Genomic DNA, 18,851 nt, shown 5'->3' on the forward strand with positions numbered 1-18,851 from the left:
TAAACCAACATGACAGGGCACACATAATATATATTTCAGAGGTAACAAATGGCACACATAATATAGATAACTGAACCATCATATGAATTCTAAAAGTAAGATGCTTGTGATAGTAATGGTTCAGTTATGATAGACGATTCGGATGACATGTCTTTCAAATGCCGAGGTCACAGAAATTATAACATGGAGAGAAACGATATGTACTGTCCATCTATGACATATGTCAATAGCAGTGTAACATATAACTTTGTCTGAACATCTCGCTCGCTCAGGTGTTGTGACGAAGGAACTGCTGATGGTGATCACATGCTCGCCCCGTCTCGCCGATGTGGTAGGCCATGGCGAGCAAGCCTTGCCAGCCTTGCTCGGGTGTTGTGATGTGAGGACCTGCCGATGGACATATCATGTCAACAAAAGAATTCAGTGTGTTTTATTTACAGTGAGAATATAATTCACGCATCGACCTTCTCATAGCTTATTATTACAGCTCCACATGCCAGCCTAACAATCATCCTTAACATCATAAATAAGTGGATCTCACCATTGCACTATGTTCGGCATCAAGGATCTATTTCTGAAACATCTCAATGTACACCTAGCATCAATTGGCCCAACAGTAGTGCTGCAAATAAAATGTGCCACTGTTAGAGCATGCCCCTATTTTTTTACTCTAGCCAACAAATGAGAAAATATGGTAGTTCATGTAGTCTTAGAGCTTAGATTAAAGCAGATTTTATTTTGGTACATAACCATAATATGGTAGTTCGTGCCAGAGTCTAATTCAGTCACCCAATGAGAATTGATATTCATAGAGAACCACAATATTTCAATAATATAAGTACTTTGACTAACAATGAAGATTACAGTTACAACCATGCCATTCTGAAAACCCATATAGACTAAAATATTTTAGTAGTGCGAGCAACACAAGTGGCAAAAAATCTGGAATGAGATGGCTACATAGTACTCCATTTTTTTGAGTAGTGAATAGAAAAGACCACAGTACATGAAGACAGAGAAGCATGGAAACACATTTGTAAATTGGCAAACAGATCTTAGAGGCATATCCTTAATATTATCAATAAAAAGGTACATGAAACTGAAACTATACAAGAACATTTATATCCTAAGAGCTAGTTTCAGTTCCCATTAGATCTGAAACTCAACCAAACGCGAGATTCATGTCCAGAACAGCAAGCAGACTAACCAGATGTTTTCCCTGGACCTGCATTTCAATCATTAAAAGGGGTGGGTATGCCTTTCTCCTCTCTGGCGGATGGTTATGGGTCCCCCACCATTGCGAGCCTCCTCGTCGCTGGCCTGCGTCGCTGTGAAGGAGTGGTGGCAGCGGCTGTACCTCCTGTTGCCGAGGAGCAGCGGCTCCCAAAGTCCAGCTGCAAGACGACAAACGAATCAGGAAAAGACACACAGCAGACAGCTAGGACATGAGCAGAGGAAAGACTACATGCAATTGTGAATAATTATTAAGGTTGTTCCAGATTCACCGAGACATGAAAAACTGGTACAGTGGTTTCTGATTTTCAGAAGACCTTGGTTATCTGCAGCTTTACATTACCAAGGAAACCTACGTGTACCTACTCTATGGTCAACCAATATTAATATATAGTACTATCTATCCATTTCCAGCTTTGTACAGAAACATCAGAACCATTGAATAAATACTGATGCCACATACAAAAAAGCATAGAAGATATAATAGACGACCGGAGCATTTTTCATGCTTGCCTTACCCTTGATGACATAAAAGCAGTCTTAAGCCCGAGCATATCAACAAAGGACTCACAAAGAAGGTGAGAGCCTCACCATGGCAAAGCTATACCATTTCTTCTGCTTCATGGTGATGAACTGATGATTATGGGCTCCATACTCACCGCTGCTCCACCTTGATAATCTCCTTGTTATCCACAACATGGCACCTTGCATCAAAGAAACAATTTAGAACCTGTAAAACCATATTTGGAACTAAGGAGACCTAACATTTTGTAAGATCGGAGTCGTTGAGAGCAAGTTTACTATCATGGCGACTGAAACTATATGCAAATGTGCAGGAAAACAATGGTTGCCTCCTAAATTGGCTAAAGCTAAAGAGAATAATCCATACTTGTCCATGGACTCAACATGCCAGAACTAAATTGGCAAACACTCGATACACACCCTTATCAGGGACAAGACCAGTATAAGCAAAACATAAGTTCGCGACCAACTCGCCACCTCAGACCGAGTTCCTTAGTGGCTTGTAGCAACACAAGTTTTTTAAACATCTCTCTTAGCAACACTCAGTTCCCTTCCCGGAGTAAAGTTGGAGAGCATACCTCTGTTCGGCTTGAAGTTCTACTCCAATGGGTGAGCTAGCTGACAATGTTGAATGAATAACAGGTCCAAAAATCTTTATAAGATCCAATAGCATTTCGAAAGCAGCAATAGCGTTCCTACAAATTTGAGGCGACATAATTAGAAGACACAATAGTTGCTGCTAAGCTAACCATTTTCTACAGCAGGATGCCAATATAAGCATTCATTCACATATTGCATGAATAAGTATACGGGTCTGAACAACACAAGATGATTTTTCTATTTCAATAGTACAGATTTGCAAGAATAAATAGTACAAGTATGAACAAGAAAAAATACAAAAAAGAAAAATGAGCATGAACCTTCCACTCTCCTATATTATCTGAAAAGCAATGCTGCTGAATCAAAACAGCGAGTCAGATTTTTTTGTTCAGATAAGCAATCAGAAACCACGTGACAATACCTCTGCTTAGTGCTTCGAACATTGCATCGACTGCGGAATGGCTGATCCAACTCTATATAGCACTGAAGGAGCCATTGAACTTTGCTTCACATCAGTCACCGAACAGTCTTCAGCGCTTCTATATGTGTACACATCAAAGGATCAATGGAGGATAGATGAACTTCAGCATCCAGTCTGCTGCCGTTTTTGTAATCCAGCCTCTGCTTTTCCAGCTCTCATGTTTCAAAATTTGAATCAAATGGACACATCGTGCGCAGGTGACCTGATGCAGCTTACACTTGTCAGCATTGCAACACTCAATAGAGTAGGACCATTAAGCAAGCAAAACTACAGAGGCAAGCAAGATGCAAAACTAAACCCCATGCATAGCATGACATTTTGAATATTAATCAACTATATGTACACACTAAAATTATGCCAATTGATTCCCTCAATGATGATAACTGGATATGCACATATTTTAGAAAGTAAGTAATTCCTTAATATTCAGAACATCAAATATTCAGAAACCATATAGGAACCAATGAAAATTAAGAACTATGACTGTCACCAGAGACGCATTTTTAGGATGGTACGGAACACCGATATATCGACTCAAATTAGCATTACTACTATAAAGGGTAGCCATAATTCAGGAAAAAAACTCTAGTTCTCTCTGTGAGATTACCATTTGCGTTGTACAGATTCTGTACTGATGAAGCAAATATATAGTGAGTCAGTTGTTTCCTTTGTTGTTGGAACTCTAGTGCTCTCTATCAGATTTTCATGGTGTTTGTCTTGCATTTCTTTGCAACCTTACTATGTTCTGACACAAGGCTCTCAGGAACTTATCGTGTCACTCAGGCTAGCCAAACATACAGGATCATCTTCTATTTCCCCACGTGTAGTGGTTCAGCTTTCTTTATGTCATATCTTCTGCTACAGTCAAAATTTTATGAATCTCATAAATCCATACAGATGCATGCTTGTAATCAACAATTATAAAATTAATTTTCTTACTTATTATTTCTTTCTGTACCTAGCCTTTATTCGCCCATATCAGAATTTAGTATGACAAAAATCAAGCAACAATGCAATCCTTTTGTAAGCATCAGCTAGTTGCACCTGAGTGGATACTTTGCGCTTTACAAATTTTAATACTCTTTGCATAACATGCTCTATGGTGTGTCTCAACAGTAACAAGGTAGGATTGAAAGAACCACACCAGTTTCAGATTATATGTATACGCACTTTACTTTCCCAAGAGCTATATATTACTAATTCTGCAAATGCAGTCATGGCAAAAGTGAGTACCATCTCTGCAGTCCAATTTTTGCAATTGCATTGCGCCCTGATTCACAAAACACTTTGAAACCAAAAACACTCATAGCCAAGCGATTACCTTCACGTCCAACCTGGAGATTTGGGGTCAATCTGACCAATCAATATAAACAAACATCCCTCTTGGAACCTAGCTAGCCCACTAATTCCAAACAAGCCAGCCTTTCATGCACAACGGAACAAAACCACCAGCATTCCATGCACAAAGAAACGACAATTGCAGGTCCTACCAGGATCTAGGCAAGGAACAAAAGGCATAGAGGCACATTCCACTAAAAAAGCAAAGAGAATAATACTCCCTTTACCAGAAAAAAGACAAGAAACAAAAGGTCCTCATTGGCCAAACTGCATACCAATCATATCACCATTCAACAGTGGACCTAGCCCTGGAAACGAAGAGGAGAAAAAGGGTTGACCTGCAGATATCTGGGCAGCTTCTGTTCCATGTCCATGAATGGTAACACCTTCAACTTCCTGTAATCAGAAAAGTCATCACATAAATAAAAAAAGAATAAATGGATCAGACCAACAGATCATAGATAGGTTTTCATTATTAATGGGTAGTTATAAGAAAATAGCATCTATGCTGGTAACATGACATGATATTTTTACTTGAACCAAACCTCCAAGATCATGTCAGTGATTAAAACCGGCATTAACCAAACCATCCATACACAATGACTAAGAAGCTAAAAGGACAACCCGCCATGCATCACAAAAAGTATACCCTGTTCTCTTAGCAAAAGCCATTTCTATTCGATGCACTTTCCTTAACAAATTCTATGGAACCTACGACGCCGCAAGTTATATAAGAAATTCCAACCAAAGGGCTCCATTCTTCATCAGTTGTTCTAACCGATCAATGCTCAATAGTCATGGAAACCTCCACTCCCAGTACATACAAATATTTGGAGAAACCCATGGATACAAATTAAAATATAATAGATAAGATACTAATATATAAATGTAGACAACCATCAACAGGCCTTCTCCCATACCAAGTCCACACAATCAGTTCATAGCCTTTTTTAGAACACTTCATAGATATCTAATTGGAATTTTATTTGCCATTTATTTTTTGCAAGTAAAAAAACTGCTAGAAAATATAGAACAAATCCAGTGACTTAAATATACCCAATCGACTAACAAAGCATGCAACTTACCAATAATGAATCATTTAAGCAATAGTTTTAGTGGACCATCCACCTTGAATAATTAACATCTACCATTCCATATGATACGTTGAATCCTACCCCAAGTGTTGTAGCGTATTTCTAGTTTAATTCAGTTATAGTTCTCAACCAAAATTATCTCCATAATCCTCAATCCAAATACTTCAAAGCCGTCGACAACAGTTTATGACAACAGTTTAAATTTGAACAACACTGGCAGAACACGCGCCTTGGCTTGAGGATGCCATGGTTTTACATGTACTTGAGGATGCCTGTCACTATTTAAACTGAATATGTTTAAAGTCCCTATCTGATTTAGACTAAGCAGGAGAACATGGTATGAACTTTAATACTGATGATAAGGTATCATGTATGAACTTTAATGTTCTAAAGACGAGAATATAACGTATCATGTATGAACTTTAATACTGATGATATATAGAGAAACGAACATGTGCCAGATTACTGAATAACCTATCAAGAATTGATATTTGCACAGAAATATGGATTGAGAATTCTGAAACCTGAGCAAGAATGGTTTAACTACAAATATATTCAATCCTTATTTGAATTTATGGCAAGTCAAGAATCCTTTTTTTGTGAGCACTCATTAATTCAAATAATGAAAAGGACACACACTTAATCCAAATCCACATGAATGTTTGCCTTTGTATGATTGTAGAGCCTTAAATTCGCAAACTTAAAATACGAGAGGATGAAACAATTAGCACCAAGAATTGGCCAGGTTGTACAATGACATTTCTTGAAACCAAATGCTAACACAAAGTCAATTAGTGCATAAAAGAGAGATAGATTCAGGAACGCATCTCATACTACCACGTCCTCAAAATAACATCCGCTGCCTTACCTCCTAAGGGGAAGCAGACGCACTCACGTCGTGGCTCTGGCATCTTACATTTTCATCTACAGCGGAACAAAGATGCTCTTGAGTGAACTGAGAGAGCCGGCCTCCAGGTAGATACAACAGATGTGGTCAATCTCAAGCCGACACCTTTTTGCAATCCTGTCATTTAAATTTTTTTCCAGATTAGGTACAATATGAGTCCACATATACAAAAATGGATTACTCTCTATTATTTGACGTTGTGTAGAATTAGAAGTGCATAAACATTATTGTCATCATAAAAGGGAATCCAGGTACATGCATTAAGCATACAGAGACCTATTTCTTGGAAGCAGCACTACTCCCACTTGAGAAATAGGAGCATACAGAGCTGAGCTACAATGAAAAATAACAAAAGACTATTCGGTTGCGGTCAGGAGGACCGAGGAACTAACAAATGGACCAAGTGAACATATTTAGCCGAACTTCACTATAGACAGCTAGTTACCTCTTTATCGACAACGACCATAATGTGTACTGAATGCACATTGTGTAGTGTGGTAGAACTATAGGGAAATTAATGAGCACATACCACCATACATGTTTGGTTACATATGCACTGTAGGAAAAAAACTCGTAGAATATAATACAATCATACATGGTTTTTAGCTATAACTCAAACAGATAGTCTAAAAGTAGAGCAAGTCAGGGTAGACTAACCTGAAACAAGAGAAGCAGCCCCAGTAGGTCTACAGGTGCAGCGACAAGAACATTTTATGCATATGCAGACACACCATATATCCCTGCATTACGACAAAGTACTGGTTAATGGATGGACATATTACCGGCCTACCAGACAACAACAACAACAACAACAACAACAAAGCCTTTAGTCCCAAACAAGTTGGGGTAGGCTAGAGGTGAAACCCATAAGATCTCGCAACCAACTCATGGCTCTGGCACATGGATAGCAAGCTTCCACGCACCCCTGTCCATAGCTAGCTCTTTGTCGATACTCCAATCCTTCAGGTCTCTCTTAACGGACTCCTCCCATGTCAAAATCGGTCGACCCCGCCCTCTCTTGACATTCTCCGCACGCTTTAGCCGTCCGCTATGCACTGGAGCTTCTGGAGGCCTGCGCTGAATATGCCCAAACCATCTCAAACGATGTTGGACAAGCTTCTCCTCAATTGGTGCTACCCCAACTCTATCTCGTATATCATCATTCCGGACTCGATCCTTCCTCGTGTGGCCACACATCCATCTCAACATACGCATCTCCGCCACACCTAACTGTTGAACATGTCGCCTTTTAGTCGGCCAACACTCCGCGCCATACAACATTGCGGGTCGAACCGCCGTCCTGTAGAACTTGCCTTTTACCAGACAACAAATATCTTTTTTCAGTTTGACATAGAAGTACATTTCCAGATAATAGAGATGTTCTATATACTACCTCTAGAGCTCACAAATTATAGCGATGATAGTCTGGGTCCGGGACGACCATTTCTCTGGTGGTCTTCTCTGCGGTATCTCTCCCAAACCGCGAAGAGAAGGACAAAATAGGTTACCAGATTAAGTCTTACTGAAACCAAACTTTTCGGTAGTGTGAATGCCCTGCCTAGGCCTGATAAGTGTAACAGACTACTCCAGGCAAGAGTAACAATGGTCAATAGACATTTGATGGTCAGGAAAGCAGGGAAATTTTCAGAATGAGAAAGATGCATACATTTAATACTACGTATTAATCAGCACCAACATTCAGGAGACCAGAGAAAAATATATAACATCAAGTATCTAAATCTATAGATTATCAAGTTTGAGTTATACCTGCAAATTAGCAATATATAACATCAAGTATCTAAATCTATAGACGTATTAGTCTAAAAGCAGAGCAAGTCAGGGCACCGGCAACAGCAGACGAGTCTGCGAGGAAAACAAGGGCAAATCAGAGGTGAGGAGAAGCTAGCAGCCAAGAAGAGTGCAGACATACACATATACCTGCAAATCGATGACCACAATAGCAACCACAACAGCAGATTGACAGAGACCTCCACGCAAACAAGATCACAGATCAACTAAGAGCAGCGTGGAAAACCAACGCGAGAAGAGGAAAGGCAGCTCACCACCGGCCCCACCTTGCTCCGCCGCTCCCTCCTGCGCGCGTCCTACCTCACTCGCGAGGGCCGGCGCCGAGCCTGCGCTCCTCCTGCCCGATCCCGATGGGGAGGAGGAGGAGGGAGGCGGCCCGTGCAGAGTTGACCGGGGGCGCGGCGGCGCGCGACCCAGAGCAGTGAGCGCGAGCTTGATGGGGGCCTATGGGGAGGAGGAGAGGCGAGGAGGATGACTGGCGGCGGCGGCAGCTCTCTCCCGAGAGAGACGTGCGGGGAAGAAAGAGAGTGAGGAGAGATCGAACCCTACACTCATTGGGGGGAGGAAGCAGCGAATCGCAAAACGGCAAGTGTTGACCTAGACGCGAAATGACTAAAATGCCCTCGGCGGGGGACGGGAATTTCGGCGGTGGCATGAGATCTTTTACCGTTGGACCGCGCCGACGGGCCGCACGGGACGCGCCCCAGCCCAAGCAAATGACATGCGGGCCCCATCTGCTGGTTACCCCACACGGCAGCGAGACCGGAACGAGTCCGCGAAGTGAGAGAGACCGGGAGAGGGCAGTAACTATTCATTGCTACAGGCGCGGGGGGCGATCCAACGGCCAGAATTTTTCACCGCATCGATCGAACGGTCTGAAACGCATCAAGCAAATTGATCCAACGGCCAGAAATCGCTAATCGCTGAGAGCGTTCGGTAAGCGTCTGAATCCTTATTTCTCGATATGTACCAATCGTGCCACAACAATCAATTCGTGATGGCCAAGACATCCCAAGGCAGGAATAGAGGCTGGATTTAGCCCAACGGTAAAAGACAGACACAGTAACTACGACAACTGGATAGTAAATAGTGTCCGAGCGATCACAGCCGCCGAGCGACGCTAACAGCTGATGGAGCGACGACGGCCGTCGGATAGTCGCGAAGCGTTAACTGAAGATGCGTTGCCGTTTACTGAATAGTATATGGCGACCTGCGTCAGGTACCTGACAGCAACGCACCGCCGCCGCGAGCTACCGGCAGAAAGCAGCCCAAGCGAAAGCGAGCCGTCTGCCTGCCGGCGTGGCGCGGCGGTGCTCGTCACTCGTTTGCGTCTCCACCATTGCTTAGGATGAACTTGGCGATAAGGAAGGTATAACAGCACTGCGCAAAAGGCGAGATTCCCTGCCTCCCCAGCCATGCCATGCCGCACCCCTCTCGGTGTCCGCCCCCGGTGGGCTTGGAATCTCCCGTCCCTTTCGCTCTATACAAGCCCCACTTCCTCCTCCCCTGCCCCAGCCCCCGCGCACGCCATCTGTTCGACGTATTGCCGACATGGCGCTCCCTCGCGCGGGCGTCCTGATCTTTGGTCTTCTGTGCGTGTTCCAACTGTCACATTCATCGTCAGGTCAGAATTGCTCAGTGGGGACTGCTTAAATGGATGCGGTTGTTCTTGCCGTCTTGGCGGTGGTGGGTAAGCTGTGCTTTGTCTTTGCAGACAAGGACGACTTCACCAAGGTCAGGGCGGTGAACTTGGGAGGCTGGCTGGTGGTGGAGGGGTGGATCAAGCCTTCCTTGTTTGATGGCATCCCAAACGGGGACATGCTGGTAGGTCCTCTCTCTTGTTCTCGGACCCAAATGATTGTTATATAGTGCTGTGCATTTTGCTTTGCCTTCTCGTGATGTGGCTATCGGATTCGCTTCAGGATGGCGTGCAGGTGCAGCTCAAGTCTGTTGCCCTCCAGAAGTACGTGAGTGCAGTTGGCGGTGGCGGTGGAAATGTGAACGTGGACCAGGATGCTGCTTCTACATGGGAGACTTTCAAGGTAAACTGTCAAAGGAAAGTGGTTTCTTGGAGTAATGAAAGTGAACTGTTTGGGAAGCTGAATGCTATCGTATCTTGTCTGTTGGATATCTTGGAGAAAACAACGTTGAATAGATACATTCGCATCAACATTTAGGCCCTCATTGTTTTTTCAAGCGCTCCATTTTTGTTCTTCTGTAAAGAACTGAGATGAAAATGCAATACAGAGTAGCATTTTCTTCAACCTTCAAAGACAATATTCTGGTTCCTAAAGATCATCAGGTCTTTAACTCACCAACGTGCCCGGGGAAAAAAAAACTCACCAACGTGGCTCAGGAAGACCTAGTTAATTTAGAACTGTCACGAAGTTTAAGGACCCATGTAGTACCCAAGGGCTTAAGGGGAAAACTGAACTGTTTTTACACAGATCAGGGGGGGAAAATACTGCTTGGTAATATGCAGATGGCTGAATTGTACTTTGTGTGTGTGTGTTTCCCAGTGGAAGAAGGTGCACTTCTAGTAAACTGCACGAGTTCACTATTTTTACATTTGTCCTCTAGAGCTGTCTTCCATCTTAGTGAGAAATAAATATATCTTACTTGAGGGAAAAGAAACATATACTCAAATAAAACAATCGTATCTTAGTTTGTTCCTAACTGCATTTGTCTTGGCGTTATTTTCAGCTGTGGAGAGTTTCTGATAGTGAATTTCAGTTCCAGTGCCTTAATGGTCAGTTCTTAACAGCGAGTAATCAGGATGTGATATCAGCAACTGCAGATTCACCAGGAGACTCCGAAACATTTTATATCGAACGAAACAATACAATGCTTCATATCAAGCTTGTAAATGGGAGCTATTTGCAGGTATTGATTATGCTGTCGATATGATCTTCAGATGTCAGCAGTTATGCACTCTCATCAGACTCCTTTCTAATTATCTAAAGCTTCAGCATTGCAACCAGGAAAGTTGATGTATACTCCATTATTCAGGTCACAAACAACAATCAGCTTACTTCAAACTATCGGTCCCAACCTGGATGGGGTGATGATATGGCAACATTCCAAATGACAATAGCTGCCAACAACTTGCATGGAGATTACCAGCTTGCTAATGGGTATGGACCTGCGCAGGCAAAAGCAGTCTTGACTGTAAGTCTTATACTTTCAGAGCCGTGTCACCTCCTCCCAGTCTGTGGTGCAGAGTTTTATCCCATAAAAGCATTCATTTGCTATTTTACACAATTTGCAGGAACACCGAAAGAGCTTTGTTACTGGAAATGACTTCTTTATCCTCTCGCAAAACGGTATGAATGCAGTCAGGATTCCAGTTGGATGGTGGATTGCGTATGATCCTGATCCACCCGCTCCATTTATTGGTGGCTCCCTTGAGAACCTTGATAGAGCATTCTACTGGGCACAGTAGGTCTAGCCCCTAAACTGTCCTTGATTGTTACTTCCACAATAAAAAAATCTTTTAAAGTTTGAGACTGCACCATATGGTGGATCTGATTTTGAGATCAGGGTTTATGGCTTGAAGTGCATCATCGATCTTCATGCGGCTCCTGGATCTCAAAACGGAATGGAGCACAGTGCTAGCAGGGATGGTTCAGTAGATTGGCCTTCAGAGGTTAACATACAGAAAACTCTGGATGTCATTAAATTTTTAGCTCAAAGGTAACATTAACTCTTTCACTCTCCCTAAAAAATGAAACTCTTTCACTCTATTTCCTAGTTACGAAATTTTTCCTTTGTGTGGACGAAATATTTCTTGATGATGCCATTGGTGACATCAGGCCACGAAAGTTAACAAAGGCATCACCAAGTTGGAAAATAGACTTCCAGTTCTCATTCTCAATAGATCTTTGAAAGATTAATTTCTCTCATCCTTCAAAGATCTTATAAATAAAAGGTGGTGGACAATGGGCAGCCATAGGCATTTGCGCAACTTGGCATTACTCATTTTTCAGCAATATGTACTCTTGGTCACTAGAATAAGGGAGAAAAGGCAACTTCGGAAAACATGTTAACAACTAACTATGTCTGATCCGTTCACTAATGAGGAGATACATGAAAGTGAAGAGCCATGTTTTGGATTCACCGACATTATTTTTCACATGAAAAACGAGATTCTATCTATCACAATTTTCTCAGTTCTAACAAAGTAACAAGCCATATTGTCTTTTATCTGCAGGTATGCAGACGATCCCTCGCTTCTAGGTATCGAGCTTCTGAACGAGCCTTCTGCAGGAGCAGTCCCACTAGACACTCTAGTGTCATATTACAAAAGAGGCTACAAAATTGTACGAAGTTATTCGGAGACAGCTTATGTTATATTCTGCCAGAGGATAGGGAATGCAGACCCAATGGAGCTTTATCAGGCTGATCTGGGCCCAACTAACACTGTTGTTGACTTGCATTACTACAATCTGTTTGATCCTTATTATGAGAAGCTTAACGCAACAGAGAACATACGGTTTGTTTACGAAAAAAGACTGCCTCAAGTGCGGGCCTTGAACGGTGCAAATGGACCTCTTGTTTTTGTCGGTACGTCCTGCATACTATTACAACTTAATGTAAAAATTCAGACAGGTCATTTGGATTTTGGTCTACCATTTAACTGAGTTGTTTCTCAGTGTACCCTGCTCTTTATAAATACTTTTCTATGCCATTACTCAGGAGAGTGGGTGAATGAATGGAATGTGGCAAACGCTTCACAGATTCAATACCGATCTTTTGGAAAAGCTCAATTGGAGGTCTTCGGAGAAGCCTCCTTTGGCTGGTCTTATTGGACAGTCAGGTGCAACAGCGTGCACTGGGATTATGAATGGAACGTAAGGAATCGGTATCTTCTTATTGGTAAGCAGTTTGTTCTTCAGCTGCCTTCAACTCCAGTCACTTACCACGTGAGTATCAAGTAATTTACCTGTTAATCCTACCTACTCCCTACAATACTAAATCAGCGTAAGCCATCGGTTAAATTGGAAGCATCTTCCAAAAAATAAAATTATTTGGCCCAGTTTTGAACGGAAGAACCCAAAACATAGGAATAAGAAAAAAAAACGCAGGAATTAAAACCATAGAATTTATTTAAAAATTCACTTGGGAAAACTTTAAAATTGTCACTTGGGTGTCATGCGGGGAAAACAAAGAAAGTGTAGACACAAAGAGAAGAATACATGAGGTAGGACCTCAAGTTTGTTTTCCTCCAAAATTTCTAGGGTATGGCATGTTTCATTGGAATGTAGGATACCAGTTCCTTTATTCCAAAATGTATGGGAATATTTTTCTATAGGAATCATACCCTTTTTCCTTTGTTCCAAACATGGCCGTAAGTTTTTCCTCTCCTTTTTTGAAGAGTCCTAAGTTTTTCCTTTGTTCCAAACATGGCCGTAACTACCTGAGGATAACCGATGGGGTGACCCACTTGCATCCAAGACAGTCGTGCTGCTTAATGCTGTTATTATTTCCTTTTGCAGTTTGATTCAATATATTCTCCATGTCAGGTGAGTTTAACATGATACATCTTTTCTTCTGTAGGGGGTTCGCCATTACAAAGAGCAAATTACATGATGCTTGTGGCAGGATGTTTTGTGTATCTTTTGTTATTGACGTTGATACAATAGACATATGGCAAAAAAAAATAGTCCACATTTGACAGGGAGATTTATTGAAGCGTCAAAGACAACTCCAAATGTCAAAGGCCCAAAGGGTCATCAAACCATGTCAATCTAATGACCTAAATTACTCTACTGCTGAGCGTCAAAATGTTTAGCGCATAATTAATATTACATGGAACATTGGCTTGCAACTAATATCCTATCTAACATCTACGTGTATTGCATGTACACGATTACTAGTGTACTTTTAAGGAGCGCCTTAACAATAATTTAGCTTATTGAAGAGTCAAAAACAAACTCCACGCAACTTTTGTGATCACCTCCCCAAGAAGGATAACTCATAAATCATTCCGTATGACTTATCTGTTCGAAATTGTGAATTCTCCTGGCCAAATAAGAAGCTTGACCAGATACTAATGCCCCATTCAGTTTCTGATGTCACCGCTGCTTGATATCACCGCATAGTTTCGAAGCCTTAACTCAGAGTCTTGCTCAGCATCAGATAAATCAGCATGACAAAGCCAAGCCCGATCATGAAATTTTGGCTCTTCATATTTTCAGCAATGAGCTCCAACCTGTAAGTTTCAACCAGTAGATAGCTGCTCGTAAAGCCTGTTCGAAATTTCATCTTTATTACTACCATATGATGCAAGCTATAAAACAGAACGACGAATGTTGTGCGAGAGATGAAACTTTGCTTGCACACCAGGCCTACCAGGCTACAGCGATCAGGATAAGGTAGAGTCAGCACATCAATCAGTGCATGAACATTAACTAAGCGTGCAGTTCTCAATTATATCTCATCAACTTCCCATGATGGTCAAAGACAATCGGAATAAATGGCGAGGCAATAGATTACCAGTTTCCTGTTGCAAAAAAACTCTGTTCTTTCGTGGCTTCCTCTGCTGCAAAGTCTTCCAACAGTGCACGCTGACGTTCGTTAACCTTCCTGCAGATTAAAAATTGATATTGTCATAAATCTAACAAAAGAGGAGTGTACTGATGGCGTATACTATAGCATAAAAATACTACACAGAAAAAGCAAAGGATTAAGGGTAAGGCCATTTGAATGCGCCAAACTTAAAAGTTAGGCTTTAGCGTAAACTAAACAGAAAAGCAAGAGCTAAGCAGAAACCAAATTGAAGCGTTAAGTGCTGACGAATGTTGTGTCTCATCACTATTGTAGCTCAATAACCAGTGGTCTGCCTATAGAATGATAAAAGCTACTTCCTCCGTCCGGAAATCTAAAACAGCGTCACTTATTTCTGAACGGAGGGAGTGCAAATTAGCAGAGCGCTGGATTAATACTATCATGGGGCCTCAATCATCCCTTTCAAACAGTGTTTACTGAAAGCCATTAACTGAACCTCTAGGATTTCTACTTCCACCTAAGGCAGAGTTCAAGTTCCTTTTAACATTCATTTCCTTTAGTTCCATGCGCCGACCAGATCACCAAAAGCATTAGGGAAATGTGAACAATCTACTCACACAAGTCACACTACGATATTTTCACTCTGAGTGTTCATATCCTGCCCGTCACAAAACCTAATACCATTAATGGTACAAAGAGTTGTAACTAGGTTAGGCTCAGTAATGTCATGGCTCTTACTAAGTACTAGCAAGTTAAACTCGCTAGTATAACACAATGTTCTTACAAGTTTGACTTCATGTTACCACAACCAGTCCAGAAGAATATCTATTGCATCCTATGCTTTGCTTCATATGATGGAAGCCGAATGTATTAGCAAAGCCATTCTCGTGGAATGCAAGTTGAAAGGGAATCGAACATAACCATTTTAACCTCATGGACAAATACATGAGCAAAGTAGAATAGCACTGTACAAAACAGTGCAATGGGTAATGTCTGTAAAAAGGGCATCAAGAAAAATACAAGCAACTTACAATGGAAAATGTATTTTGAAACGGACATGTTGGTCTCCGAAATATCCTGCCTGGTTTGGTAATTCCAATCCTGATAACATTACTATCATTAGCACTTGACCATAAGCAAACTGCTGACTTAAATTAGTTTATTTGCATAACCTACCTTTCCCCCTTAAAACGACAACTTGCCCTGGTTGAACTCCTTTGGGTATCTGAAAAATAAATAACAACAAATGTCAACTAAACTAACAAATAGAGGGGGGAGAGATATTCTCTAGAACTTAAAAGCATGTCCACTCAACAAATAGATGGCTACATGCTTCTCAAAAGAAATATCTAGCCATGCCAGACCCAGATGTTCTAACTAGAAACGGTCCACTCTAGAAGCATTAAAATAACAGCAGGGAGGTTAAGTGCCTAATTAAGCTAGTATGAAAAATACAAGATATTATGATAACAGAAGTTTGAAGTGCTTTTGACATTTTCTCAGTAGGAATACATGTATGTCTTTTTCCCACCAGGTATTGTTACCTTAATTTCTGTTTTACCATCTAAAGTGGGCACTTCGATTTTTCCACCAAGCATTGCCTACACAGGAAAGGTAAATGATCAGCAAAAACCCAACACCAAAGCACCAATTAACAACAGAAACTCAAATGTCCACATACACCAACAAATGCACATTAATACAAGACTACCACATTAAAACTTTGACAGCTACTAGTAATAGTCATGAACTAATGATAGTGATGTCTCCCAATTCCAAAACCTAACAAACTATCATTTCTTATTCCTCCATCTCTCTAGGTTCATCTGTGCAGCATTTCTCAAAGGTCCAAAACGAATATCATGAATTATTTTGATGAACAGACTAAATTTGTCCTGAATTAGACGTTAGAATAAATTATATGAACTAATCTTGGCATAAGCTGTAAGCTACAGATGGAAATAAAGTCACAAGACACAGAAGTAGGAAAGCAGTTCCTGAGAAATAGGATAATTCTTCAAAAGCTTGCTCTACAAAGGAGCAAAATAGTACGACAGCAGTACAAAAGAAGTTCCTGAAAGATATTTGCTACTACCTGTGTGAAGCTTATCTTTTTGTCCACATGTACATCAGCACCATCTCGAACAAATACTGGATCACTTGCTACCTACGATATACATGGTTCATGGAAGAATTAAAAGCTGGATTGCTTGATATAAAAGAGCTGGTAGAGCAGAATCATTCTACAAGGTTATGACAGCGGAGGCTAATAGCCCCCCAGGCAGCACAACTGTTGTACAGATAGTTCTAATTCATTGGTACATACACCAAACCAACTACACCCTCACAAAACGGTCTTATATTAGTTTACACAGAGGGAGTACTTGTTAGTCGTGACTTGTGAGAACGAAACCATACCTTATAGAGAGGCATGCCAAGTTCAGTAGCATCAAACATGCATAAAGATGAGGAATCAAACAATGCAACGGAAATTCATTATACTGGTCACAAATGCCTCAACATTCATATGATTGGATAAACTATAAGCAGCTGGAGCTTATGTAGGTACCTTTTCTTTGATAAAGGACATTTTCATTCAATCAATATATCAAGATGATACAACAGCCAACACGCCCAATATGACCCAAAAAAATATATCATTTTACAGCAAAATATATAATGCAAGCCTAAGATGGGGTATGTGACCGATATTAAGTAAAAGCCCTAGTGCTGCACATTGCAGCACCAGGCACACCTAGCAATATTAGCATCGAAGACAGCTAACTAGTGAGATATCAGCCGGTACTATTTATGGTTCCCCAGGAGAAACCCTGCAAAAGTGGTTCGATTGAATGCTGAAATTCAACACTCCCTACACAGGTACACCAACTGTTCATCTCAGCCAGCACATACTTTCTGATGTTACAGTTCAATGGGAAAATATTATGTCTTAATATCTTTAAATAAACAAAGGTAGCATAACTACAGTTCACAAATTCAATTAACTAAAAACCAATATGGTTCCAAATAGGTCAGAATGTCAAATGTCACGAAACAATTTCATACGAAATCGGATTTGCTTCTAGAACCCTTATTTTTTTTCATTCCAGATTGGCACTTTTAGTAGTAAGTAATTAAGTATATCTGAACAATTAACAAAAATGCAGAAACACGTGAAGTTGTGAACCACTGAACCTCAGTATTACAGACCAAATAAGTGGATATACGAAATAAAGAATTAAAAGTATGACAGTATTCTCACTCGAAGCTTAATGTATAGACTTCCAGGTATGGCTCCACGTCCACCGCTATTTCCAGCCTCCCGTACATGAATTGTATCACCAGAATCAACTCCTACAAAAACAAATCTTTGGTAAAGTCAAGAGAAAAACAACATTCACGGTCTAACAAAAAATTAAGTGAAAGAAACATGCAGTGGCTGCAAACAACTATGAAGCAGTATCCTTCTTACTGACGAAAAATAAAACCTAGGAACTAGGACAGCTACCAGCCTACAAAAGTTAACATGTTTGACGTTTCACATGACTCATGAATAAGCTTATATGCGCAAAGAAATGTACGAACCAACTATGCAAGTCAAGTTTCAGGAAGAACTAATGCGCGAACAACATATATGAGCGTACTATAGTGATGCAGCAGGATTTTTGGCATGTAATTGTTTTATCCCTAACTTCTGTGCATTAAACATGGTAGAAATATCAAGAATATAGCATGTGATAGATCCGCCTCCAAAGGACATAACTCCAGGATGGTCTAAAATTATAACATTTTGGCAATTGTATTAGAACGTAAGACAGGCTCTAGAGCAAGCAACTCAGAAATAATCCAAAGATATAATCATATGAAGGCATTTCTGTGAAAGAAGCTGGTTGGCAGAAGACAATTGAACTATTGAAGCTTGGCTGCACAGCACCTGCTGGAATGATCACGTTTGCATATTTCATACCATCTACCACCCCTGCACCTTTGCATGTTAGGCAGTGATCCTGTGAAAATCGTCATGCATGAGATAGATTTAAAAAATCTGACAAACTTTACATGTTACTCAATACCTTAATCACTTTCCCGAAGCCTCTGCAAGTAGTACAAATGGATGTGAACGGATACATACTAACCTGCACAAAACAACAGTGCAGAGCTTACAAACAATACCCTTCATTGATACTCCCTCCGTTCCTAAATATTTGTCTTTTTAGAGATTTCAAATGGACTACCACATACGGATGTATATAGACATATTTTAGAGTGTAGATTCACTCATTTTGCTACGTATGTAGTCACTTGTTGAAATCTCTAGAAAGACAAATATTTAGGAACGGAGGGAGTATTTGCAAAAAAA

At 40.9% G+C, this 18,851-nt stretch overlaps 2 protein-coding genes across 2 annotated transcripts in view; one reads left to right on the top strand and one right to left on the bottom strand.

Moving 5' to 3' along the window:
- Positions 1 to 18,851, bottom strand: part of LOC123162546 (chaperone protein dnaJ 1, mitochondrial) — a 22,869-nt gene continuing 4,018 nt past the window's right edge. Inside the window, exons 11-29 of the mRNA XM_044580327.1 lie at positions 18,565 to 18,627; positions 18,426 to 18,498; positions 17,754 to 17,845; positions 16,587 to 16,658; positions 16,036 to 16,092; positions 15,668 to 15,716; positions 15,523 to 15,592; positions 14,480 to 14,569; positions 8,239 to 14,195; positions 8,114 to 8,163; positions 6,833 to 8,038; positions 6,137 to 6,292; positions 4,513 to 4,570; positions 2,777 to 3,038; positions 2,334 to 2,450; positions 1,825 to 1,937; positions 1,208 to 1,394; positions 542 to 622; positions 1 to 387 (exon numbers count right to left, since the gene is read on the bottom strand). Coding sequence (XP_044436262.1) covers positions 14,096 to 14,195; positions 14,480 to 14,569; positions 15,523 to 15,592; positions 15,668 to 15,716; positions 16,036 to 16,092; positions 16,587 to 16,658; positions 17,754 to 17,845; positions 18,426 to 18,498; positions 18,565 to 18,627 — 666 coding nt within the window. The 3' untranslated portion in view covers positions 1 to 387; positions 542 to 622; positions 1,208 to 1,394; ... (6 more) ...; positions 8,114 to 8,163; positions 8,239 to 14,095. The remainder of the gene's footprint in view (positions 388 to 541; positions 623 to 1,207; positions 1,395 to 1,824; positions 1,938 to 2,333; positions 2,451 to 2,776; positions 3,039 to 4,512; positions 4,571 to 6,136; positions 6,293 to 6,832; positions 8,039 to 8,113; positions 8,164 to 8,238; positions 14,196 to 14,479; positions 14,570 to 15,522; positions 15,593 to 15,667; positions 15,717 to 16,035; positions 16,093 to 16,586; positions 16,659 to 17,753; positions 17,846 to 18,425; positions 18,499 to 18,564; positions 18,628 to 18,851) is intronic.
- Positions 9,403 to 13,752, top strand: LOC123162544 (probable glucan 1,3-beta-glucosidase A). The gene is made up of 10 exons (XM_044580326.1): positions 9,403 to 9,608; positions 9,699 to 9,808; positions 9,907 to 10,026; positions 10,688 to 10,867; positions 10,994 to 11,152; positions 11,253 to 11,422; positions 11,525 to 11,677; positions 12,195 to 12,547; positions 12,680 to 12,859; positions 13,541 to 13,752. Exons 1-10 carry the CDS (start codon positions 9,536 to 9,538, stop codon positions 13,624 to 13,626), a joined length of 1,584 nt encoding a protein of 527 aa, XP_044436261.1. The 5' UTR covers positions 9,403 to 9,535; the 3' UTR covers positions 13,627 to 13,752.

The sequence above is a fragment of the Triticum aestivum genome, chromosome 7B (genome assembly GCF_018294505.1).
Source record: "Triticum aestivum cultivar Chinese Spring chromosome 7B, IWGSC CS RefSeq v2.1, whole genome shotgun sequence".
In the NCBI taxonomy this organism is placed as follows: Eukaryota; Viridiplantae; Streptophyta; class Magnoliopsida; order Poales; family Poaceae; genus Triticum; species Triticum aestivum.